This window comes from Aquila chrysaetos, chromosome 12 (genome assembly GCF_900496995.4).
Source record: "Aquila chrysaetos chrysaetos chromosome 12, bAquChr1.4, whole genome shotgun sequence".
NCBI lineage: Eukaryota > Metazoa > Chordata > Aves > Accipitriformes > Accipitridae > Aquila > Aquila chrysaetos.
The window spans coordinates 40,633,894-40,661,448 of record NC_044015.1 but is presented as its reverse complement, the minus strand read 5'-3'; the positions used below and the strand labels follow the sequence as shown (position 1 = coordinate 40,661,448).

General features: G+C 44.3%; 1 protein-coding gene and 1 long non-coding RNA gene across 2 annotated transcripts in view; one reads left to right on the top strand and one right to left on the bottom strand.

Moving 5' to 3' along the window:
* CACHD1 (cache domain containing 1) overlaps positions 1–22,136 on the bottom strand; it is a 112,319-nt gene extending 90,183 nt beyond the window's left edge. Inside the window, exon 1 of the mRNA XM_030033683.2 lies at positions 21,681–22,136. Coding sequence (XP_029889543.1) covers positions 21,681–22,019 — 339 coding nt within the window. The 5' untranslated portion in view covers positions 22,020–22,136. The remainder of the gene's footprint in view (positions 1–21,680) is intronic.
* Positions 22,137–22,437: 301 nt separating this feature from the next.
* LOC115349228 lies at positions 22,438–27,169 on the top strand. The gene is made up of 3 exons (XR_003926035.1): positions 22,438–23,780; positions 25,152–25,285; positions 26,869–27,169. It is a non-coding gene; the product is annotated as an uncharacterized LOC115349228 (long non-coding RNA).
* The last annotated feature ends 386 nt before the right edge of the window (positions 27,170–27,555 follow it).

Sequence of the window (27,555 nt, the reverse complement as noted above, 5' to 3'; positions counted from 1 at the left end):
TGTCAATGCCATTTTAAGTTTACAACTTGCAAAGTTAGTTTTACTTTAAGAGTTTGGCATGTCTTGTTCAAGCACCAAAACAGACCCAAGAGATGTATGGAGGAAAACAAAAACCAAAACCAAAGCAAACAACAACAAAAAACGCAACCCTTCGAGATTCAACTGCTGACAAAGCCCTAATGTAAACATATATATTGGTTTAAAAAAAACCCAAACAACAAAGTGTTCTGAGCATTTATCCCTTCTCTTCGAGGACAGAAGGCATGCGCTAACCTTGGGCATGGTAGGCGTTTGCAACAAACACAAGTTTGAAGACGATTTTCCAGCTGCTTCTAACATAGCTTTCAGCTACAGAAATATCTGATGGGCAGACACTCTCTCCTGTGAAGGAACCTGCCTGTTGTAAGGTCAGCACTAACCAGAACTGATTCCAAGCCCTGGTTAGGTTTCCAAAATGTTCTCAAAGAATCATAGAATAGTTTGGGTTGGAAAGGACCTTTAAAGGTCATTTATTAGGCCAGTCCCCCTGCAATGAGCAGGGACATCTTCAACCAGATCAGGTTGCTCAGAGCCCCGTCAACCTGACCTGGAATGTTTCCAGTGATGAGGCATCTACCACCTCTCTGGGCAACTTGTGCCAGTGTTTCACCACCCTCATTGTAAAAAATTTCTTCCTTGTATCTAGTCTAAATCTACCATCTTTTAGTTTAAAACCATTACCCCTTGTCCTATTGCAACAGGCCTTACTAAAAAGTTTGTCCCCATCTTTCTTTTAAGCCCTCTTTAAGTACTGAAAGGTCCTCCTTTACCTCCGCAGACCAGAGTCAATTGAAATGCCATCAGATCTAAGGACTACTTTTTAGAAACACAAGTTTTGGGCACAAAGAAATCTCTGCTATCAGGCTTAAGGGTCTTTTTACATCTTCCTGTGTGTATTAAATGCTAATAAGCAAACACTCAAATTCGAGTTTTGTGAACACAAATAGTTAAACAACTATTTTAGATCTATTTTGTCACTGTACATGCTTCACTCTCCTCTAACAAGTCCCACTCAGTGATTACTGCTGAAGTTCAATCCCAGCAGCTCAGCCAGCTGCTCCAGCAGCTGCAGGGCAAGGAGGCACCTCTTGGCAATGCACTTTTCATACCAAAACAAATGAGAATGAGCCTCTGAAGGACAAATTCTTTGAGACTGGCATACAATGACCACCCATCTTTAAAACTGGCAAGTTTAAAACACAATTATTCGTTACCTCAAACAGTGTAGTCATATATACGCAGGCACAAGCAGCAAATCTGCCTTAAGAAGTATCTACCTTTGCACTTCTGCTATGCCGGCACCACTGTTTGCTGGGGCTGTGCTGAACCCCTGCAATCCCAGGGATTCGTTTCAAGAATCCAGCTGATACTACAGCCCCACAAATCGTTGCACTAACACAACTATTTGCGAGGCAGACCTCAGCGGAGAGATGGGGCAAACAGCCAGCCAGGGAAGGAACCTCTGAAGTTCTACGGTTGCAACACCAAACCCACACGGTATGGACTGACCTTGTCAGTGCCTGAGGGATGTCAAGCATTCAATACAGAATGGACCACTGTATATTCAGTAGTAATCACTCAGGAACTATCACTGAGCTGCTAGCCTTGGGGAAAGTGGTAGGTTCCACCCCGAATTTGCTACATGAAGAGATGAGCTGGCATGCAATAGGGGTGGCACGGTGCAATCTGACTTCCAGAAACCAGTGTAATGCAGCTAGACATGCAGAAATTCAGAATCACCACACAGCACGTTGCAAGAAAGATGCTAAAAACAATACTGACCAAGTGGTACAGCTGACAAAACATTAAGTCCATCAGGCAGTTTTTAAACCTAACACTCATTCACTCATTGCTTTGTGCTTCGCTGGAAGCATACAAGACCCTTCAGACGTAAATAAATCACACTTGCAACCCCCTCGAGGCACTTACACCATTACAGTGACATAGACCAGTACTAGTGAAAATGAGACCTGGCTTCCCATTTTTTCTCTCAACTTTATCTTCCCTGTTGCTAAACTGCGTTTTGCTTAGTCTCCAATTTATTTGTTCTATAGCCTCCTGAATAGCTACCTTTAAGACAAAGACCCTTATTAAGCAGTTATTGTTCCACCTGTTCTGAAGGTAAGTGTTAGAAAACGTGCAAAAAAGATTCCATACTTCCTGCCTGCTAAACATTTTCCATATAAAGTACTCACGAGAATAAATGCATTTTAGTGGGCTCTGGCAACAGCATCTATATGAAATACTTCTTTTCTTTAGCATTGAATTTCAAAATTATAATTAAATGGCTGCTTCTGGAACATCTTGCTACCATTTTTCGTTTTCAGATTGATTTCATTTAATCTCAGATACAACAGATTTGTTACAAGAAAGGGACAGGGACAGAGGGATGATCCCTGGGGTAGCAGGACCCATAGGACTGTCACAGCTGGACGGGAACACGCTACCCTCTGCCTCCCATGTACAACAGCAGAGTGGCTTCTTTTTCATTTCAGCCTCTCACAATGCACATGCAATGACTATTTTCTGAGCAAAATAGTTGAATATATACTCTGGGATCAATATTAAAATTTCAGCCTTTAAAGAAAAATAAAGGAGTGCCATAAGAAAGCTCCACACTGACAGCACAAGCACGAGATTGGATTTCAAAGTGCACAGAAATTTCTGCCAGATGCAGACACTGTTCCTGGGAAATGACACTCTTGACACCACACCATCACACAGGAGTAGCAGCAAACGCCACGCTGTGCTCATGAAGAAAGAAATATTTTCCAATTTCTGAAGGCAGGAATACCTATCTCTCAAAATTCTCACAAAATACTCACCAAAATTCTCACATAAACCACAACATTAAAGGCTCTATCAGTGGAGAGAGCTGGAAAGAGTTAGTGAAAACCCACTGGGATTATTATACCAGAAAATACTGAAATTGCACAGAGCAGCCAGCCTCCTGCGAGGAGCACGATTAGCACGTTAGTTTAATTCCCGCGCATCGCTCCAGCCCACCTGCATTCCCGCAGTGTCAGACCGTGGCCCTTTCTTCGTGTATTAATTTTACATGCTCCTCTCTCGCAGGCAGGCAGGGAGCTAATGAGCAGTCCCCCAGGCTTAGTCTGGAGAGGAAAACTGGCAGCAGGACCGCAGCTGTTGCCTAATAAGATCTTCATAGGAGAAGGCAGAGGAGCTGCCCAACACTAGCAGTCAAGCTGGTTTTAGAGGATTTTATTTATTTATGTTGAAGCAGCCCTCTCAGACAGTAAGTTGCTTCCTTACCACTGGAGTAGTTATGAGTCCATGATGGTGTTGTGAAAAGGTCTTACATCAATCAGCCAAAGCTGTGCCAAATTCCTCCAGACCCATCTCCTGTTGGCTGTTTACTGATGGTGCAGCAGATTTTTAGGTTCATGAACCACTGAAGTCTTTGTGAAAGACTAGAAACTGTTGGCTTAGATAGCTTTCATTGGGGAGATCCTAATCTCCTGTATTCAAAAAAAGGCTTGCTTTGATATTCAGGAGATAAAAAACAGACTATTTCACTTAGTTTGAAGTATGCCAACCTAGATGTCATACGTTGCATAAAAAGTTCAGAAGGAGAAAACAATGCATGGAAATAGCACTAACCAGCTGGAAACACTTCCAGGACCAACAAGGTACCACACGGCCATGGAGAGCACACAAGGTCCCAAGACAACATTAACCTCAAATCATTTCTACAACAACTTTCCCTTCCAGGTATTAAAAACTTCATGGGAAAACAAAGGTAACCCACGCACAGCGGCAAGAAACACATTAGATAAGGCAATTATCTTCTCCATCTGGACAGAAAAACACCTACTGAAGAAGGAGCAAGGCATGAAAATCCATCCAACCATTTATAAAAGCCCAGGCTAATCTCAGGGTAGGGGAAAAGAGTCATGTTTTACTGCACAGGTGGGTGCAGCCCGCTCAGACAGCCCAAGAGATGGACCATGGGGCTGGCGGCAGTGGAGGGGCAAGCAAGACCCTCTCCTCTCAGCAGGCAGGATCAGCTCAACCGCTTTTGTAACCCTCCTGAATACGTGGTTTGCTATTAGAACTAAGCCACTAGGCTGTAGGATGAGTGAGTTTGACAGAACCTTGCTGAAAATAAAGCAGGTTCTCATGAGCTTGCTCAGCAACCCTAGGCCTGATATAGCAGGAGCATGTGCGCAGAGAAGGACCTCCTCCTTGCACAGCAGCCAGCCGTGAGGCTGGATGTGCCGTCATCTGCCAACACATCTAACCACAGTCTGTGTCTGAATCCACAACTCCAAGTTACTTGCTCCCTACTTCACTGGAGTAAACCTGAAACTGTATTCAATACGACTGCAAATTAAGATGTCCTTCACGCCTTCTATTTTCATGGAATTAAAAAAAGGAACTTTTAAAACCTAGTTTCTCATTTCAATATCTGGATAGGACAATTTTATAAACAGTTTATAAACAAAAAGTCATCAATTGTAGTGCACTGCCTATGTTTTAAGAGATATAAAATACAACAGCACTAACACCTAGAGATGCTGTAGCAGAAGCAAACACTACCACTTTACTTAGAAACTGCACCCTCGTCAGTCACATCTCACTCTACAACTCAACTTATTAGGATTCCTTCAGGACTTGGTCCTTCAAATCAAGAATAGACGCCAGGCACCAATTAGTAACGGGCTTAGAAGTTTATCAACTTAAAACACCTGCTTTTGGAGGAGAAATAATTTGTTCAGACATCTGCAGTTCCCAAACTAAGTGGGATGGCAGAGGGAAAAATGAACAAGGCAGGACTGTATGATCTGTACTCTCTTTTTCTACCCAGTTGTATGGATATAAGGAACCTGCACTCACTTCATACTGTATCAAGTCCCAGAAAGTAAAATAAACTTCCTTTAAAACTGACTGAATATCTAGCATTTAATCTGTTTTATTATCTGAGATTTGAACCATTTATTAAAAAAAGTCATTGTGCTAAGTATTTCACTATATTTTAAATATTTATTGCCTTTGCCATGTCTCGGAAGATGTGTACGTGTACGTTAACACCCTGATCAGCATCCCCATTATCAGCAGAAGAGACTTCTCAGGTTTAAGTTTATATTCCAAAAAGACAAACTTCTACATGGTGACATTTTTAACACACACTGTTAGAGGAGGGGCAAAAGCAATGATCAAAAGTGAGGAAGTCCATGAACTGCCCTCAGGTGAGCTGCAGTAACAGCAGACCTGGCTGCTCTAGCCACATCTTTCTGGGTAGGAACATGCTGAGCAAAGGAAACAGCAAAAAAACCCCCTAAGCACATTGCCATTTTCTTAGGATTTGCCTAGGCAGAAACAAAAACCAACACCACATTTCGCACTGAGCAAGAGGTTCTGTTCTGATTTTACAAATCCGTTATTTATTAACACATTCGTTCCAGTAGATTTTTATTTTAAATACGAGCTCCCCCAAAAAAGCCACATTTATGCTTTCAAAGATTCTTAATTTTCCTTTCACTGAGGCATTACTGTACTTCCTTGTCCTTGGAGAGTTTTATCTGGCATTATACATATGTACCAAAACACAGCTGTTCCACTTCTTTTCTCCTTTATTTTTTTCACACAGAAAAACCTGCCTTTATCAGCCACCCAATTAGCTGCTCACTATCAAAAGACTGCTTTGGCCTTTCATCTTCTTGAAAACTGGATTCAAGTGAGAGGGTGTCATGGAAACTGTGTCTCAGGTCATTTCCTGTTTCAGTTTTTAGTCACTAAAAAAAAAATAGTAATAACAATAATAGTGGGTTTTTTCTGATTAAAAAAAAATGAATACTTGTTATCCCAGTCTGCAAAGCATGCACTAGCTATAAAAAAAAATAAAATATTATTCTTCATGAGAAATCTTCATCTGACAAACTAGGAACCTGATTTTCAATTCAATATTCAACTAACTCTCCCCTAAAGAAACTGAAGATCAAATGTGGAGAACACAAAACCTGCAGCAAATATTCAATGAAATTAATGAAAAATTAAAAAAAAAAAAAAAACTCTAGCTTTCAGAACATGTATGCTTTTTATAGTTCACAGAACTACCGTACAGCATACACTGTGTGTGCTTCTCTGAAGTATTTCACTAAGCAAGTAGGATAGAAAAGTGTTAGATAATTACATAGGGGATTGCTATCAAACCACAAAGTTTCAGGTGCTTTATCTACTCCAGATACCTCCTTTTAGAAACTAACAATCTCAATTACCTCTTGTTTTTGCAAAAACAGTTCAAAGCTTGCTGAATTTCATTATTACAAAAGAGTTGCACTTGACTGGTAAAGCCACAAAAAGCCTTATGAAAAACACCAAATCCACAGACATGACAAATTTCAGCCAGCTGCTTGATGTTACAGGTAACACCCCATTTGTGCAGCAAGCCCACGTGCATGGAAAGCCTAGTAAAAGGTGAGATTTGCAGTCACGCAGCATGTATTTTTGTTTATTCATCCGAAACTAGCAAGATGTTAACCTTTATCCTGAGCCCACATGCAATGTGCTAAAATAGACAACTCGGGTGATTGCTGGGAAATACCTGCTCTGTGCTCCTGACAAAGTTCCTGTCAATGTTCATCACAAATTACTTAATTCCCACAAGTTCTGAACATAAAACTTTCACACCACCTCACAAGGTACAGTTCTTATCTATGAGATCAATCTCAACCCGACTTACTGTTTTAATAACGGCAAGATTTTGAGGAACTGTAATCAGGAGAAATTTGGAGCAGGGACACTCTATGGTAGAAAACTGCCAATTTATCTATATCCACATTATTGGGGGAATGGCTAATTTCTGATTCGAGCAATTGGTGCTACCATCTCCAGTTTCTGAACCCTGCAGAACCGAACTCCTCGTTTCTTTTTTAAATTAACACAGTACAACCACATACTCTTAGAAATTCCAAGTTCATTCTATCTAATGAAGCAAGGCCGGTACTCAAAACTAAAAAATATGGGAAAGCTCATGAACTAGGAAGCTTTTATCCTTAAGATGGGTGGTAAATAAAGGCAATTTAAAAAAAAAAAAAAAAAAAAATCACTCAATGACTTAGGGATGCCTTAGTCCTTTGCCCAATTTCCTTCTGTTTTGATGAAAAAAGAAGGAGAGATAAACAGATAGCATAAGGTTCCACATATACCCACGTAATGCACTTCGTTAAACAGAGTTAAAGGGGGGCTAACAGGGAAAGCCAGATAGCTTCCTCTTAGAGAAGGAATTAAATCAAGGATTTTGGAGCTTACTGTCACTTCTGTGAGATCTTTTCTTTGGCAAGAGGAGATCAAGGAAAGTGAGTGGCACCTGAAATGCATCAGTTCAGAAGCACACCTGGAAAGGGATTACACCTTCATCCAAAAATTAACAGGCTGGCTGTTTGTTTTAGTTTTACACAGAGAAATGCTATGTGCTTGTGCTGGGGCTGCTGGCAAAAAGGTGTCGAGTGATTTGTCTCAAAAAGCTTTTTCCAGTTCTTAAGACGAAATCCTCAATCACAACAATGACGCCAGTGCGTAGTATCTTGGTTTGTCCCAAGACAAGAAGTGCTTTCAAGTCATACAGGAACACGGAGAGAGCCCAACCCACTGTCTTTCACATGATTCACTTGAACTTTGGCCACGCATGTTCCTCTTGCAGCATTTTCCAATTTAATACCTTCAGACCTCTTTGAAGGTACCTGGGTGTTACCCAGTCCTCAGCTTTCACTCTCAGCCACCGCACAACCAACTGCTTTACCCTTTGGGTGAACCTGCAGACACTCCACTCAAGCCAGACATAGACCTACTTTTGCTCTTTCTTGACATGATGGAGTCTTTGGTCATGAGCGCAGCTGAAAAACCATTGCAAATACAAGGGATGGGATGAAGACAGGGGTCCAAGGCAAGAAGCAGAAGTGAGGTACACCGCAAGAGTTACCGCTATCAACGCACATCTGTTTGGAGGTATCCAACCACCAGCAGCCCCCAGCTCTTCCTCATCTGGCTGTTTTCTTAGAAATACATGAGCAGCATTTGCACAGCAGCCCACAAGAAATAACTCGATACAGAGTACGCTTACCTTTCCCACCAGGGACAGGCCATCTGACCAAATTAGGAACCCTACTCCAAAGGACCCCAATCACATCTGTCCAGCTTTATCATCCCTATTAAAAGTGTGTGGCTTTTTCTGCTCCCCCCCGCCCCCTTAAATAATCTTCTCCGTGAATCTTTACTCAGATGTTTCCAAACTGGAATACATTTTCTGGGGTCATTGCAATGGGACTAAGGCAAAGCTCTCTCTGCTTGTAACACCACAGAGCACATGAATTAGCAGCAACTGCAAAAGGAGCTGTCTATGAGAGAACGTCAGGATTTTTTTTGTTGAAGTTTAGTTCTTTTTGCTAGTGGAAACTTAATCAGTTGTCTGCTGGATTCTTGTTCTCATGAAGACATTTGCCAGGTCAAACTGAACATATCCATGACCTTGCAGCCTTATTTTTTGAGAAAGAAAACCTTTTTCTCGCCAAGAATCTGTGGTGCACCACAGACAGAAAAAAATAGCAAAATCCAGATGAGGGATTAAATAAAAGATGAAAGATAACATCAAATCTCAATTAAAAAAAAAAAAAAATCAAATGCTCTTCTGGTAAAATGGCCATTACAGACAAACCTGATCTGCAGACCAAACCAGCAAGAAAGGGACTACCTGAGCTGAGAAAAGTTGTCTTAATTTCACCGGGCTGGGAAGCTGCTATTGTTGATGCAGACCCACTTGTACTGCCAGGGTAGCACCGAGCTCATTGCAAATGCAAAGCCCCAGCTGGGGGTAGGAAGAACTAAACGTGTTAAATGCTCGGCTGGTGAGTGCCCATACCAATCGCCCCTGCGTCGGGGAGCGGGGTTCCCTCCCCCACTCCCATCTCGCTCCCCATTATTCTCCATTCAAGCTGAAAGCGAGAAGGTCTTTTCCTCTGCCGCTCGGTGTCAGCCAGACTTGGGAAGCTCCGCAGGAATTGCTGAGAGATCCAGAAACGCACAAAAGCCTCCTTCCACAAAGCACCCTTTCATCTAGGCAGTGTGTCTATTAAATAAGTCCTGTTAATGTGCATACATTTTTATAAAGAGATTATAAAGTGAAGACTCAGTCACTAACTCAACCACACAATAAGATTTTTAAGTCTATTACTAGAAAACTGGGGTTTAAAATGAGTAGCTGGGAATGCTTCACAACTCCTCTGCAGTAATACTCAAATAGGTCTGGTACCCACGACGACAGCTAAAGGTGTGCTTTCTACATTTTAATGCTTTCATTTCTTTATTTGGTGACATGTAGGCACCTCAGACCATGACCACTCTGCCTTCGGCACTGTTCAGGCATAAAACGGAAAGGATAATTCAAGCCCTGACAGCATACCTGCACCAAACACGATGCTCGGAGGACAGCAACATCTCTGCTCTGGCGGGTTGGCAACAGGAAAGTTAAAAAAAAAAAAAAAAAAAAAAAAAAAAAAAAAAAAATTTATCAGATCCTGCTCTTTCATCGTGGTGTCAGGATGAACTGGTGAGCTGCCATTCCTGAGCATCTGCTCCTGCTCTCATCAAAACCAAAGCAGTAAACAACCACTTTATCCGCTTTCTCCGTTATACCCCTTTCTACATCTTTTTCCTCCCTTTCCTTTGCCCACAGGGGCTCAGCATGTCCCAAGATTTTGAATAACTAAGTCAGGTAGATATAAATTCCTGCCAGCTGTGTGAGAAAGCAAGTTATTTTCTGCCTACTGGAAGGCAAAAAAAAAAAAAAAAAGAATCTTTTTTCTTTCTGCATCAAAGCAAGGCTACAAGTTGACAATCTTCACCAGCGTGCGTATGGCTGTACGCCAGCTTCACAACTGGCCTTTGCAGGATCTGCAGCTAGCCACACTACCAGCCCACAGACTTGCTATAGCAAGGTTTTAATATTTTAAATATATTTTTGACATGCAGGCAATGAGACTTAGGGCTCAGTGCTAGCACTGGCTCTAACCTTATTTCAGAGAAAGAATCCCCAAAAGGCTGTGAATCAGTTTTTAGTATTAAAATGAAATGTCATCTCTTAGCAGCAGTGGCAAAACCCCAGTCCAGCTCCTCATTGTGGACGCAGAGGAAGAGCGGATGGTTGCAAAACTGCTGGGTTTTGTCATGCAGACAGTGCTCTGCAGATCTTCAGGTCTACGCATTTGCAGCCCTAGGGATCCATCCAGCTCTCTGCCAGTCCCTCACGGATACCTTCCATCAAGCGCAGAATTTCAGGGTATCTGTTATAATCGTGTTATTTCTTGTGCTGATCGGAGAGTCGTGTCCATCTGCCATACCCGGGCTGCGAACCGACCTCCTCAGCCCCACACGTCATGCGGAGGAGGGCTAAGTGCTCGTCCGATGCCGACGGGCAGGGAAATTGCTTGCAGCACGCTGGTGGTGCTGGAAAGCGAGGAGATGGGGAACAGCAAAAATGACCCAAAACAAGCAAACTAGAGCTCAGGAAATGGTGGAGCGATGCTGGAAGGCAGCGGAAACCCAGCTCTGCTGCACCTTCGGTCTGCACAAGAGAGCCTGAAGTACAACTTCACGGGAACTCCCTACGCTTCCCGATGGGTCGAGGTTTGGGGTCAAAGGCCTTGAACACACAAGAACATTTTTCTGTACCAAAGATGCACCAAGATGTGGATTAATAAAAAACAGGTAAGAGCCCGGAGTAAGCCTGACCTACACTACATGCACATCTAGCAAAGCAGCTCTCACCTGACCTGGCTCATAGGAGTCAACAGTTTTCATTACATTTCCAAAGAATCCCAAAACAATGCATTTCTCTACTAACATTTATAATGACTGTATTATCCCTTTCTAGCTGCTTGTTTTTCTTCTTCTCCTTTAGCATGAATTTTTGGGCTCTAATAAATCATCCAGACGACACACTTGAAGCAGAGAGCACACTCAGCAGGTCTTACTTTTCAAACAAGCCTTCACATAGCAGGTCTGCATTCATTTCATCCTGACTCCAACTCTTCCCGTCCCTTCTCAAAATAGCTGCTGCACCTCTGCTCCTCAAAGAGAAATCCTCCATTTCAAACACTGAAAACCATGGTGATGTACGTTGGGTTTCATTTATTTTTGGAGGCTGGCTTTCTATTCTTGGACACACATGAAAAATTGGCGTTTGAAAGTCTGAGGCTGCAATTACCAGAATGTATTTTTCTGAATGTATTTCTAGACTTATAGTCAACAACTTACTGAATAAATACATAAATATGAAGGGGGAGGTAAAATTACATTTATGTGACATCATGGTGAATCAGTTATTTTAAAATTCATTAGATTCAATTTCTTACCAAACAGAAATAAATGACTAGACATTTCTATTAAGCTAGTTATCTACTATTATGGCTATGTTGGTGTTATTTTAATTTTGGCTTTGCATCCAGTAGTTTTAATGGAAATACAGTATCATCAGTACATCACTACCTAAAACATTAAAAACCAAACACAACTTTTGGAATAGTCCCACAGTCCCAGCAACAAGCTCAGCACAGCATGGGTACCTCCGCCAAGAACAGCCGGATCTTCAGCTAACTGATTTTAATAATTTCAAGACCATCAAGCATATCCCTCAGAGCAGCTACCGAAATCATCTAGGGCTACATAAAATACAAGAGCAGCAGAATTCAAAAGGAAGAGCCAGAATATTATAATTTAAAATGATAGTTTCATTTCAGTCAAAAATAAAAAATTAAAAATAGACTTCATTTTTTCCCAAATTACACTACTGAGCAGTAACTCACAAGAGAAGGTAGGCTACTTAAGTGATGTTAGCTTTATACTTGCGACCTTGGTGAAGCTAATCTAAAGCTAAAAAAGTTTGAAAAGTTTGCAATTTTCATCCTCCTCTTGCAATGTATTTGAATACTAACTTTTTTACAAATTTTTTTTTTTTGTTAATCATGACCTCCTACAAGCAAGACACAAGAGACTGTGTATCCAGGAATAACATTGTGTAATTTTAATCTAACAGATCAGAGCCTTTGAAATTTACAGTTTAAAAACAGATGCCTGACCACTGCTGGATAATGTGACAAACTAGCCATCCTCAGTGCTTATCCCTGTCTTCCTGCCTGCACCAGAAAGTGCAGTTTGCCTTGTAAATTGTTTTCTGTAGCTGAACTCCACCAAGCCAGACCAAGGGAATAAATCCCACAGCACCTGGCAGTCCTGGATAGCCACTGGCAAAATAAATGAAAGACAACTAAGAAATTCACATTACACATGTTTCTTTGGGCAAACAATATGCCCAAGGAAGTCTAACTACCTACACCACAGTCGTAGCGTCTCTAAATAAAATAGCCTTTCATTGTTAAAATTGCTAAATATATTTTATCCTCAAATTAAAAATCCTTTTATTTTATCCTTCATACACCTTTCATACAGCAAAAAAATTCTGTCTCTAAGATGTTGGTTTGGCCTGTCTCAAATACACCAGTCCATGAGGGCTTGACTGTGCTGGCTGTTGTCAACTGGAAGCTGAACCTGCAGACCACGTACCCGCTCCAGCCTCCACTGCTAACAAAATACTGAACCGCAATTTAGGATCCACTGAGTTGAAGTGGTCTTTCCTCCTCCATTTTACACGCCTCACAACGGTGAGAGATCCTGCTTCTTTCTTTTCCTCCAAATGGCATTTAGGTCTCCAAAATTGAAAGTCAGAAACCCTGTATGACTTCTGTATCAGAAAAAACAAGGGAAAATAACGTGCTAGTTCACTGACCACGAACAAAACAATAAAAATATCCTGAAAACAACCTTCTTCTGTACGAATCTTCCATCAGCACTTGCCCATGTGTTGATTTGCAATGGATAGGCTAGCACTGAAAGAAAACACTTCAGGCAAACTTAATTTTCCTCCCACAAAGCACACGCCTCTGTAGCCATACCAAGGCAGCTGTTGTAGAGTATTCCCAAAAAGCGCTCCTCACCTGATGCTTGCCAACACATACAACATCTCAGCATCTTCTTCAGCCAGAAAAGCATCACACGACTTGTTTTTCTCTTCCTCGCCGTTTTGAGGCAAAATAGTACTAGCGCAAGTCAAACACAACCGGTCTCTGCCAAGGACTTGGGCTTTCTCCTGTTCCCAAAGCAGCAGCCAGGTTTGGGATGATGCACCAGCGAGCTGAACCGTTCCATGCCGTAGCACGCAACCTGCCTGATAAGCAGCAGATGTGGAATGGTCCCTGGCCAGGAACAGCTCTGCCATCACCGCTGGCCACGCCATCATCTGGATGGTGCTGAACACCTCCCTGCCTGCAGCGGTAGCACCATTCGACCAGTTTTCACACCCATCCGCTATCACATAGTAAGGGGGAAGGAGAGGAAATGATCACAAGCATGCAGGGATCACACAGCTGATCTTCCTTGGGCTAACATGGCTTCTGGGAAAGAGCTGGTGAAGATTGCTGCTTATTTGGTTAAAACCAAGATATTTTGCTGATTTGCCATTCATTTTTGTATCAAATGCTACCTTCACACAAAAGAAAAGTCTGCTCTGATAAAATCTTATGCTCCTGACCCACACAATCCAGTGTTCCTTTATTTTCCAACAAATAAAAGGCAAAGAGCCCTCCTGGCTCTCCACGCAATCTTCCCAAGGGCTGGTGAGCCCTTTCCAACCTTGGCTCAGAGCCTGGACTTGCTCCAGGCAAACAGGCTTCCACTATAGCTATTTTGGGGGGGTCTGTCCCTTCTCTTCTCCGCCCCATCACCACAAACACCTCCCCAGATTTTGTTTGATATTACTTCTGAGGTGAAAGTACAGCCCAAGAGGAAATATTTCAAATACTTCCTTTGCAGAAAGCGAGAGAAGCAGGGACTGAACCAGAGACAGGGAGGTCATGGGAGCACCCAGCCCTTTGGTGTGGTACCATCATATCATCACCGTCAAGCTGAACTCACCTTCAGACGCAATCTGGTCTGAAATCCACAAAAAATGGCACAGAAATACTCTCATAACCTTACCAGGGCGAGCACAAAAGAAATTCTGCTTAAGGCGTTCCAGCTTCTAGAAACCTTTATGGCAACTTCCAGATGTGTCTATTTTAAAGCCTTTTTCTCTGGCCTCATTCCCACCTGTGACGATCATAAATATAGCCAAAAATTCCTACTGTATCACACGAGTATGTGCAAAAGATGGCCAAAACCAGACAGAGAGCACTGGCTAGAGAGCTCCGCAGAAATGCTGAAAGTAAAATTGCAGCTTTTCTCAAAAAGGTGTTAGGGCTTTTCTGCTCTACTAGTAGAGCAGTTGCAGCTTCAAATCACATAGTCAAGAGCTGAGCAAAACCATGCACTCAAAGGGAAACAGCACTAGTGAAAAGTTGGTTTTATCAGCTGCTTCTGGCTGTGAAGCTGGTAAAGGGAAACGTAATAGTTTGTTTTTACTAATGATTGCAATTGTGCAAATATACTTTAGCAAAATCACTTGGGAGACTCTACAGAGACCTTACAGGCAGTTGATAAAAGCAACTCCATTAAAACTTTTCATGGGATTGGAAATGAGTATTATTGACTTGTAGCACCATGATTATTTCAAAAGTCAATTCAGATTTTCTCTGCTAAATTAGACATACAATATCTGTATGGAAATCTGTACCAGGGAAATACACACATAATGCAAGATTCAAGCAATGACTTAGCATGCACTCTATTGTACGTTAGAAAAGGCATGTTTTCACAAGAGACACTGGGTAAGTATCAATGTTATTAAGCTCTGTTTTCCATGGGAAGAGAGCACAGGGATATCCTTTCAGACTTCATTAAAACTGCATGTTATTGAACAACAATAAACTACAGGAAAACAATAACTGCAGAATGCATTCCCTCCGTACTTTATAATTTTACACTTTATTCAGCATTAAGCCTATGATACAAGACGAGGTAGTATAGCTATTAGTGAAAACCTCGGCAGAATCTTTGACATACAAAACAAAGGCTGATACATCAAAGAAGTTACTTAAATTTCAATTTTTAAGCTGTGTTATCCATGTACAGCAAAAAAGAAAAAAAAAAAACCACAGAAGTTCAGTATTTTCCTATTCAACTACATACAAATAAATCATTCCTGGGACACTGCCCAACCCTTACTGAAGTCCCCAGCAAAACCCCCATAAGCTCTGATCCATGAAGCATCGCCATTACCAGGCTTCACAGGGAGCCAGACTCGCACTGGGGTAGCTCTGTATCCCAGCCTTGAGCAGTTCAAACTATGGAGTGCCCTGACAGGAAATACAGAAATCTGGGGTACCTTCTTATTGCTGGGCATTTCCACACATGAGGGTATTGAACTGACAAGGTTCCAATCATTTCTTTGCCAATTTTTCACCAATAATTGATGAACACAAAACAGTAATTGTCAAACAACAAAAAAAAAATCTGTTAATACTTAATACTTCCTTTTATCCACGGACATAAAAGAATAACTGGTGAACACACACACACACAAAAAATCTTCTAATACTTCACATTTCCTTCTATTCTCAAACATTTCTTGCCTTTCTGCCTGAAAGAACATGAAGCACTCGATGTTATTTGACAATAAGCATTAGATTTTTTCTCTCACCCGTGCCTGGCCAAGCTACCGGCAGCACAGCAGCTTCTCTGCTATGTTCAGATTGTCAGCCACTAACCGTTCCTCCTCTGCTGAATTAAGCCAAGAAAAAAGTGGGCTGACACATGCTGTATTTACTTTTGCGCCTTCTTAACATATGTGTTATCAGCCCTGCCACAGCTGAGAGATTCCCAATCGCTTCACAGCGTACTTGGATTTCTTGCCGCTAATAACCCCTCCGGTCCCCACCACGACTGGCAGGATCCTTCATCGCAGCAGTGCAGGGGACAGCTAATTATCTACCAACCCACCTTGCTGCACCACACTCGGCAACTTTTATCTGCCCAGGACAGCTGCCTTCTCCCCGTTTGAAGTGAAATGTCAGTCTTCGCTCATGCAACAAGACTTACATCACTAACGATGTCCCGACACTTTGAAGAAACAGCTCAAAGCCTAATTAAAAATTCAGAGTCGGTCTCCTACGCGCAGCCATTTTCACTGCCCTTCCACCAGGACCTCTCTCTATCTTTTTGAAATGTTTCATGCCAGAAAAAAAAGAATCCGTGTGGAACAGGATGAAAAACTGCTGCTGTCTTGGGCTTTCAGAGAGCCTTGAAAAAGGCTGCTGTAGCTGGATTCAAACCAAGACAATATCATGTAAAACAGATGAGGTTTTATTCCTCTGGTTCCTACTCTGTAATTATTACTAAAGTGCGCGCTACTGCCAAATAATAATTTAAAAAAAAAAATATATATATATATATTAGTCAAACATTTATCAGCCTTCCTTACTTACATTTTTCTATTGTATTTCAGCTTCACAACCTGGAAACAACCTGAAAGTAAAAGGGGAAAAAAGGGAAGCAGTTTTCCATGCTGTCATTTGGTTGAGGGTCCTCAGAGGTCCGGATTTCAGACCCAGGGCTGGAGGACTTGCGGTGCTTTACATGACTTGCTGCCCAAGTACCTCACAGTCACCGACAGATTTATTTGTCAACACCCATAGAAAGAAGCGGGGAAATGTGTGAAATCCCTGATTTCAGAGATGGAGAACCACAGTTCTGGCATTTCAACTGGTCTGCGGTGCAGCTCAATATGGGATTTCTCTCTTCTAAGTCGTAAATCCACTGTCATTAGCCAGAAGACCATCCCATTAGAAAAAAAAATACTGTATTCAGTCAGTGTTCATTTTCAAAGAGATTAAATAAATGGACAGTTCTGGTGACTGCACTCTTTGCCGTCACCCAGAAATCTTCAAAGAACGTGGATTTTTCAGAACAGCGGTGTCAGGGCATCCTCCCCATATAAACCCCTGGACATCTCCCCGTCTCTGTGTCATTCTGGGCTGCACGCAATCTGTTCTTCTTGAAAAACATATGGCCAGACAAGTTATTAGTAAAATAAATAAATAATATGCTTGTCAATCAAGCTGGAGAAGATTGTACTATGCTGTTTGTTATTTTACACATCACTGCATCACCTGAGCAAGTATTAATAAAAAAAAAAAAAAAAAAAAAAAGGAAAAAAAATTACCAGCAAACTGCCCTTTTCAGATTAAAAATGTACTTTTTTTCTTCCAACCTCCAAGATCAGTAACAGACAATGAGAAAGGGCTGTGCTTCCTTCACAGAGTAAGTGTAAAGGATTAAGATGGCAGAGCTGCCTTCAAAAATATTCAAGGCCCTCTGGGCCTGTAACTTTTGTTACTATCTGGCTAGAAACATCAACATGCATTTTGAAAGTTATAGAAGCACTTAACAATGCTTTTCATCTTCAAAGCATTGCTTAATCCTTTCAACTCTCACTGCAAGTATCACATCCCTATTTTGGAGGTGGAAACGTTACCTTGCCCCACACCATCAAAAAATAGTCCTCACCTTGGATGCCCCATGCAGATTTGGAGGGTTAAACCTTGCCAAAACCAAACAAAATGCCCACAAAAGTTCTAACGTATCCTTTTCCTGCCTCCACCTCCCAACCAAAGAATTTCAGTTGTTTCAACCAACGGCCTACTCTGTAATTTCCATCAGGTCAGAGAAGCCAGGATCAGACAAGCCAGGTAACAGGGATGGTGAAACTCCACCAGCAGACCAGGTCATGCCACAACCACCAATTTAGTTATAATTTTAGTATAAAGGGGCGCTTAGCTTTTAATTACTACTGAGTGTCAGCTCTGCCCAGGAGAATATATTACAGGACTGTCACGCGAGCTGCTCATTCACCCAGCTCCAGCCCTCTGCGAATTACGACATTGGACTATTTAAGATGTAGTCTACTGAGTAATGACAAGTAAAACGGCTGCTCAGGCTGGCAAGTGGAGATGTGATTGCACGCCGTCTTCCAAGGATGCAGCCTGCTGCCAAAAGCTGCTCCCTGTAACGATACGGACGCTGTCAACACGTGCTCTAGCTAACGAAAAAAGAAGGCAACGGTTACGGGTGACTGTAGGTACAGTACCTGCACCCGGCTGCAGGCACGGCACCCCCCACGAACCAGCAGCTTCTCCTCCCACCACTGTCACAGCACAGCACCCTCCATCCCGCGGGAAGGAGAGGGAAGAGTAAGAGATCGTGGTGCGGCTGTTTCTGGTTAATATGGAAGAAGCATTGATGAACTTTGGGGAGAACTGTAAACAGATCACCTCTATCGCTGAAGGCAAAAAAATGCGCAAGCACGCGCACGTACCCCATACCCTGATGCATAAAAGGAAATACACGCAATATTAAGATACAGCAATGTCATTAACTGTGGTTTTGGTAGAACTGTCAAGTGGAGCGGGAACAATAATTAATCACAGCAATAGAGGAAGTCAGACAACCGATGAACTTTCTATATTTAACCACTCCTGGAGAAATAACACCCAACACAGTAACACACACACACCCAGGAACCCACACATCCTTCTGCGCTGCAGCGCCCAACATGTGTTCTAAGTGAATGTTTCGTATGATACAAATGTGTCTATTCTAATTTGAAACTTAAATAAGAAACTGTTAAAACTGCTGTCCAATGATGCATCTCACGAGTTGTTACCTACATTACACTATCCTCAGCTGCTCTATGCAGTACCATTCAAGGAATAAATTTATATATGAAATCAGAGCACTTACAGGGGTGCGAAAACAAAGCATTACTTAAAGGTAATGGTCAGATACTGCACTCACGCAAGTGTCTATAAATAGAAAGCAGTGGTGTGAGTGCCAAAAACAATTGTCAGACTGATGCTGGCATCAGAAATCTCTCTCATCCTCATTCTTCCTGTAGCTTCAGCCTATATTACGATGCAGACGTACATGCACCTCATTCCTCTCAACAATGCAAAACAATGCGATTTGATTAAAAACTCTAAGTCCTTATTGCTGTTGGTCTAATTACATGGAACACTGGTAGGTAGGAGAAGAATGTATTGCAGGAAGTAGATACTGTGAGGAGGGGACGGATCTCGTTTATAGCACTGATGGCTGCTCCAGCAGAAATCTATTTTCTATCTCGCAACTTCCATATTCATTACACCCTGCCCCTTTCCACAGGCATTTAAGGCTCAGAAATCTCATGGTTCTCCTCTTACCTCTTCCACTTGCTCCGCTGGTGTCTGCTCTGGAGGCTCCACCTCATCCTCCTTTCCTGCATTTATGGAGGCTCTGTCTACAATTTCCTCTTTTTCCAGACTCAAAACACACCCAAACCAACCTCTCACCTTCACTCTATTTAAGCATTTCCACCTGCTCCTTCACTCATTGGATGCTTCCTCCCCACCTCCAGCTCAGACCTACCCTTCCTCCGAAGCCCTCTCCCGCTCCAGCGGCTGGTGACACCACCTCCTGCCTATTACCAGGATGTGCAGACGTGGGAGCCACAACTGGCAAGGACCGAAGCACGAAGAGAGCACGCAACGGAAGCCTGAAATCCTGCCGCTTCCTCCTCTACAATTCATGAAACTGAATAAAACTGCAGCTCACAAATGGGTGGATATCAATCCTTCCTCTTGCTACCGCAACTTCCTCTCACTGGGTCCTGATTCGGGGCCTGCCTCCACGTCGCCCTCCAAGTCCAGGATGACACCCCTGGATTTATACCCAATTAAAGGCCAAAAGCGCTCTCGCTCTTCTTCCAAAATCCCCCACCCCTCCCTTCTGCCCGGGCGCAGCCCCGCCACGGCACCTGTTTGCCTCGCCCCGAGCATCCGCGCTGTGCCGATGGTCCTCCGGCACAGGCAACCCGCCGCAGCTTGCCAACAGCCCTGCACAAGCGGAGAAAAGGGTAATTCTGCGCCAGCTACACCCGGCCCCACCTGAGCAGGCTTAGGAAATTTCTACCCTAAAATCGACTGAGAAGCACGGGCTGCAGTGACACATGTCATAACATTTTTTGTTCTACTGTAGGAGGTCAGCAAAGAAGCTTCTAAAATCAGGGGAGGTTTGTTCCCACCGGTTTTTAATCTTGAACAGCTGTAATAATGTTACAGGGGAGAGCAAAGGACAGGCTGCGCATTAGCTTGATGGGAGTTAAGACAGCCAAAATATTAAGCATATAAAAATAGAGCTCAGTATGAAGAGGGTTTAACTACCAGTTTCGTCGCATTAAATTACTTTGGGGCCTCAAATATTCAACTAATAGTAAACACAGTTTTGACACTATTTGCATCCCCGTGCACCGGCATCCAGATTGTTCCCAAGTTCGTATCATCGGTGCAATTCTTGGAAAGAAAACCTGGCTCATCCTACGGTTAGCTGGTGTATCACACAGCAAGGTAACCACGTATATTTTTACGAGTCTTTTTTTTAAAGACAATGCGTGTTGAGATGATTGCATTAGACTTTTTTTTTTTTTTTAACACCAGAAACAGATTTAGCAATACAATTACAGTGACTTCATTTGCATTAACCAGAGACTCCACCATTTACAGGATTATGCTCGTATCTTTTCAGGGGAAATACATACATGTGTATGCACAGCACAGGAAAAAAAGTGACTTCCTTGAATTCAGTACATCAATAATCTACCTTGTTAAGTGAAGTCATTTAAATCCACGTCTTCTTAGCATCAAGGACAAGAGACAGCTCAGTGTTTTCCCGGACAAAACGCAGCCCTAGGAGGCCGGCCAACACAATGATGTTTCAGAGGTGAGAGAATGAAGCCAGTTTAGAGAAGATAAAAGGCCATTTGGGTAGAGACCCCTGCTGATCCTATGAAAGTGTCTCCTTTTCAATTTGGGAGGCTTTTAAAACTGCATTTGCTACTGACCATACCTTCCCCTGAAAGCCGCTTGGGATCCGATTTCGCTTTTTCACCCCCCCGAGGGAGGGTCTGTCGCCGATACCAGGTACCAGCACACCCTCCCAGTCCGACCAGTCCCCTCCGCACAACGCCCCATTAAGACGCAGCCTCTAAGGCCGAGATGCAAATAACTCCTCACCACCACCTTCACCCGCAACGAATTACAGCATCTGAATAAACTTGCCCCAACGCACGCTCGGGCCGGAAAGCATTTCTTTACCCGGGATCCGAGCCTTTTCGGGCAGGACTCGACTCATTACAGCTCCCTGCCAGCAGGCAGAGGGATGCTCGGGCGGGAAGGCAGGTTAGCACCGAGCCGTAAAACCCCCACCAGGCCGGGCTCGGACCCCTCTGCAAAAAAAAAAAAACGGCCTTCGGGGACGGGGAGGGAGGGGACGGGGACGTTTTCTGCTCGTTTCTGTTGTGTAAATTACAAACAAAACAGGAGTCCGGCCGTGCCCCCCCCCCCCCCTCCAAGCCTCCTCCCGCGCCTCAGCCCGCCCGCCGCGGAGCCGCCCGGGGCTGAGGGGGGAGCGGGGCCGGGGGAACCGGGCGGCCCGCGCAAGGGGGAGGGAAAGTTTGCGTAGAAGAAAAGAACCGGGGAAGGGGGGGGGGGGGGGGGGGGGAGGAATGAAGAAAGAAAGGGCGAAACAGGAATCGGGAAGAGCGTGTGGAGAAGGGAGGGAAGGAGGGAAAACCAGGCGAGGCGCGGGGCCGGGCCGGGCCGTACCTGCATGGTGACGACCCCCAGCTCCTCGGTGGCGAGCTTCCTCATCTGGGTGGCCAAAACTTGCGCCTCGTCCAGGATGGAGAACTCCGCCTCGGCGGCGCCCAACCCGCAGAGCAACGCCAGGCAGAGGAGGCCGAACGCTCCCCGACCCCGCGGGCGGCGGCCCCGGGAGGCGACGGCGGCCTCCCGCCTCCCGCCGCCCCGCGCCATGCTGCCGCGGCCGGAGAGCCGCGGGCACCGCCTGCGGCCAACTTCCACCCCCCCCCCCCCCCCCGCGACTCCCGCACCGCCTTCCCCCGAGCCCCGGGGGCCGGTTAAGGCTGCGGGGGTGGCCGCCATACAGGGCGGGGGGGGACGGCGGCGGCGGTTGGGCGGACGCTGCGCCCCGCGCCGGGCTCTGAGGGGACGGTGGAACGGCGCGGCCCCCGCCGCCGCCGCCGCCGCTGACTGAAGAGCGGCGGTCGCGGAGAGACGCAAACTGCGGAGCGGAGGGGAGGAGCGGGAGCGGCGGGGACGGGATCGGAGTCGCTACGGGGGAAAGGGGAGGCGGCCGGTAACCGGGTCGGGCCTTCCCCCCACACACATACACACACGACAAACACACACACACACACACCCCCGCTCCGCCCACCCCCCGCGGGCCGGGGGCTGCTGCGGGACGGGGCTGCGGCAGCGGGAAGCGCGAGTGTTGTCGGAAAAATCAGCAGGCTTTCTTCGTCCTCTTTATTTTTTTTTTTTTAACCTTTTCTCTAACTTCTTTTTAAACTTCCCCCCCCCCTTTTTTTTTTTTTTTAAACCTTTTTCCTCGCTTCTAAATCACAGCGGCTGTCTCCTCCGGCAAAAGTCATCCCTCCCCCCGGGGCGGCGCAGGCTCCCGCCAAGCGACGAGGCTTGAGAAAATGTCTGTCGTGCCACGGGGGGGGGAGTGGAAAATTAAATAAACGAAAGGAACGCCCGCGAAGCCTAACCCGCTCGATGGCGCACAACCGACAGCTGTCCTCCCGGCAAGAGCGGCGTGGAGAACATGGCAAGCCGAGACCCCCCCCCTTGGAGAAACATCCCCTTGGAGCGACGAAGCGCTGGGCTAGGAACAAAGCCACGTTTGGGGCGACGCAGAGAAATCCCTTTCCATAACCTCTGCTCATAACCCCCCTCGGCCCTGGCAACGCGCACGCCAACCCCTGCACCCCCCCCGACACGTTAGCGGCATCTTCCTCAGTCCCTCGTCTTCCTCACACCTTACGCCTTCCCTCCTCCTCGTGCGCCTCGTTAGGAACGCGCCGGAAGCCTTGCGTGCGCGGGGGGTTGTATTAGGAAAACACGTACAGGGGAATAAAATTCGCCAAATGAAAGCGGGAGTCCTTTTATTTTGCACCCGGCAGTGGTTCCTGCCCAGCAAGCAGCGAGCCCAAGAAGCCAAATACTAGGCACGTACAAAATACATACCCTCTCGATTTTCTCTTCATTAATTAACACTTCATGTCAACAGCCTGCAAATGTATAGGATTTTTAAATAACTCTGACTTGTAGTGACTAGATGGCTTCGATATCCGCTTCACTAGTTAATTTTTTTAAGAGTCCTACCCGAGTCACTCGTGTCCCCTAGCAGTAAATTCCACGAGTTAACAATTCATCCAAGAATTAATATAGCGACATAGTATTTACTATAATCATATACTGTTTTCTTGAAATGTGGTTTCTATCGGCTTTAGCAGTTGATTTTTTGACTTCTCCCAGGCACTGGGTGCCAGGAGCGATTCCCCATCCCATTTTGTCGAGAGTGGGAGCTGGGTCAGACCCAAACCCCTTCTCCTGCGGGAGAGGGCTGCGGCCGGGCAGCCTCCACTGGCATCTCTCAGGGTCAGGTTTTACCTGCCGTGGTTCTTGTAAGGGATGTCAGCAAAACTCTCCTTCATTTGGTTTTAATAAATGAAATTTAATTCTTACTACGCAAAAGTCGTATCAGTTTATCCTTGGCTTTTGTTCATTTAGGTGATTTATGGGTCTAACTTTTTTTTTTTCCAGTTTTCCTGACGAGGACTTCTGATTTAGCAAAAGCAATCTAAACCAAAACGAAACCTCTCAAAGCTGCCATAACCGGTATCTTGTATTTCCGTCGCTGAAGTAGCATTTGCTACCTGAAAGACAAGGAATTTTCCTTCCATCGTGCTGAAGCTCTTGGTCTTCTGTTGGAGTATTTTCCTTGGGCCCACGAGAGAGAGAAGCAAAACTGAGCCAAATTCGCTCTTAGCACTAGTCATTTTCGTATTACATTTTATGGTTTTTTTATTAGATTCACTAGTGTAGGACGCAAAGGTTTTAAATTATAGTGAAAAGCCGAGTGGTTTTCAAATATCTTGGCTAAACTACCCAGGTTTTTTTTATTTTATTTCTGTCCTTAGCTGCATATTTGAAAAGAAAACTCCATCTCTGTAAACTTTGTTACGTAAAAAATTATCAAATCAAGGTCACAGCTGGAGCTAAGTCAGTAGCTAGCTGCATGAGCAACACCACCGAATTTCCAGCTATCCAAGTCATCCAATTCATGCACCCGATCATGAAATCACAAGGTTAATACTACAAATAGTCTTTTTTTTTTTTTTTTTTTACAAACTAACCTCAGGAAATGAATGAGGCAATTGTCCTTCTGGTTCCAAAGCCCCCGGATCCTGCTCATGGCAAGGGAACCGACTGAACAGGTTTAACATTTTCATGTAGGATCTAAACTCATTTACTCTAAAGCCCTCGAGGCAAACCCGGACTCCTCCTGGAGTTCCCATATGCTTCGTGCCTCCACGGCTGCCTCCCCAGACGAGCTAGCCAGCTCCCAGCAGCAGTTAGCAACCCTTCCTTCCACCCTGCAGCCTCATTGCCTCCCCTGTTTACGGAGGAGCTGGTCCGTGATGTGGAAAGCAGACCCGATGCAGAACTGCAACCGAGGTAACCACCAGTCGTGTCATTTCTAAATTAGTTGCATACACGCTCACTTTCACACGTCAAAATATTTAAAGAAAAATAGGAAACGACTCCCTCCAAAATGCCCTGGGAAAAAAAGAATAGGATATCTAAAAAAACCCCCAAAATTCAGATTCTATGATCTTTGGAGTCACAGGACATCAGTCAAAACTGCCAATTCAGACAACTTGATGTTTATCGCCCTCTGAAACCAGGCTGGTCTTTCACACGCTTAGATGGTCAGGCTGACACAGCTGTGGATTAAATCTGTCTCCTTTGGCTTTAGAATAAGCCTTGGAGAAGAGGAGGATTGCCCTTCCGTGGTGCTGTAGGGTTGTGGCATCCCCAGACGTGGAGCGTACGCGTGCTGCAGGCTGGAGAGGGGAAGGACCAGTAAGATGCAAAGAAGAGAGGAGATGACATCTCTGCTGTGCTAACAGCCTTCGGGCATAAATAAAGCAGCCATTAAGTTTTGCAAAAATGAGGCCACACTATAAATATGTCCCTTTTTTTTAGAGAGCAAGAAAAGAATGAATCTGGAATTCAAGTGCTGGAGTATGGGAAGAAGAGGAACATATGTCAGATATAAATCCCAGCGCCATGGTGGGAGTAAACATGCTCTGACAGCAGCGTACGCAGATGCCGAATAGGTCAGTATATGGCAACGCTGGGAAACAGAACAAGTGAGATGACTCCAGCGTAGCTGGTACATGTGACGGCACCAAAGAAAAGTACTATTTCTGTAGCGTATGATTCAACATGGTTTACTAATTGCGTATATCCCTCTGTAGAGATCATGACATTATTGATATATCTTCTGAAGTTCATTTACAGATAAATATTTAATTTATTCCTAGCAAATCAGGAGCACCACATGTTGAAAAAGCACGGTCTAACCTTTGGAAAATCTCCTTGAAAGGGGCACTTCTTTTATGACACTAATCTTCATGCCTGCAAGCAATACAACATAGGGTCCAAAAAATTATAAGGCGGACAGAATAATTGTTTGGCAGCCTCATACTTTCTGCCCGATCCTCTCTCCTGGTCCGTAGCCCTTTCGCTAGCTGGTTGTGTGCAAACCGTGCATCCCCCGTAAAGGCACAGTGATACTCAGTCACTCACTAAGAAAGGAACTGAGAAACTGATTGTGGCTCTCATTTCTAACCTCACAGGAAAGACTAAATTTAATCTTTTGGTATAAATCCAGATTAAAAATAGAGAAAATGGAAGTTTGCATGAGGCTACTACTTTTCGCTTTGCTGCAGTCTTCCTCTTGTGTCTCCCAGTTTATGTGCTTTGGTTTGACTTTCTCATCTGACTCCTTTTCTGTTTGCCTTCATTTTGATTTTGGTCATCAGTAAGCTGAAGTACACAGGCTAAGTCTGAAGGGCTTAATTTCCCCACGTTGATTTTCATGTTTAGTTTCCCATCCCTCTCATTATATTCTTAAATGGTTTCTCTGGAAGTTACATCTGTGTGTTAGTTTTGGCTACAGTTCTTACTGTCTCGTTAAGTTTGATCTCTTGAGAGTTATGTGTTGAACTTACTGATGATTTAGGATTAAGCCAAGGGTAGCATCTCTTATTCTTTGATTTAGCACGGAATATTTCAAATAGGAATTGATTAATGTATCTGGAAACTGCTTCTCTAAACTTTGTTTCCTTGTATGCGGGTGACAAACTGTGTTATACGTGGGAAATAACTGTTCCTTGAACATTCTTCATTAATTCCTGATTGGGAGAGCATTTGTATAAACCTGTTCTTAAGTCTGTATTCCTTATATGTGCCCATTTTCGCAGGTATCACACAGTAGGGCCTATAAGACTCTAAACTCCAAGTTTTATCTCATAGTCAGTGCAACATCTGCCCACTTAATCAGTCGTTCCCCTATAGATTACAACCAGTAATGAAAATGGAAAAAATGCCTTGGTCTCCTCCCTCTCCAGCCCGGGTCTGTAAATGTGCCTATGAGAGCGTTCTTTCCATAGCACCATCATCGCCAGATAATATTTTTAATGAAAGCCATCACGTGTGTGGTGTGGGATTTCAAAGTGAGCATTGTGCCCAGCTGTACAGCTCGGCACTGAAAAAGCCTGATGCTAGCAGCGCAGCTATATCACAGCATTATTGGTGCCGTCTCCTTTCAGGTCAGCTAATTTTATACTAAATTCTAATTAAAAGATGATGTAAGGAAGAAAACAAACTCATGGGCTTCAAACTATCATCATTGCAGGGCTGAAATTTTAAGCAAGTCCTAAAGAGGGGGAGAGGCAGAGGCATCCCTGCCACGGGGAAGAGACGGCCACAGGGTGGGGTGGGATGGGCACTGGAAGCCGACGGAAGGGCCCGAGGATCTTCGTTTGCTGCTCCTGCTGGCCCCAGAGAGACAAAATGGGAGACAAAGCCAGAAACTCCTCCCTGCAGAGCTTTCTGGTACTCTGGCATTTTCTCACCCTTTGCTAGTAAGAGTTATTTGGGGTCTGGGCACAAGGGTGTCTCAGCACATCCCGTTTCTCCTGAAACGAAACCACTCTGGGGGCATGACGTTACAACAGAAGTTCATGATATAGGAAAAATAATAGACACAACTTATCACAGTGTAGAAGAGAGCGATGACTAGACAGTGTAGGAAAGCTGCAGTCAAACAGTTGGAGATTCATATAACCATAAAAGCCGATGGCATGGCTTTTTTTGTAACCAGTTGTCCAGCAGGCCATGGCAATTTATAAGTCATGACCTTTATAAAATCACATAATTACCTGTAAGAGAACCAGCCTGTTTGGACGTTAATGGTTCACCGGCCACAGTAGATGTCGGAGTATTCATCCTGTTCTTGCCGCACCACACCTGAGCATTACCAAGGTAATGCTGCGCTTTCCCGTACGGACTGATTCTGGCCAGCAGGCAAGTGTGCTGGAGC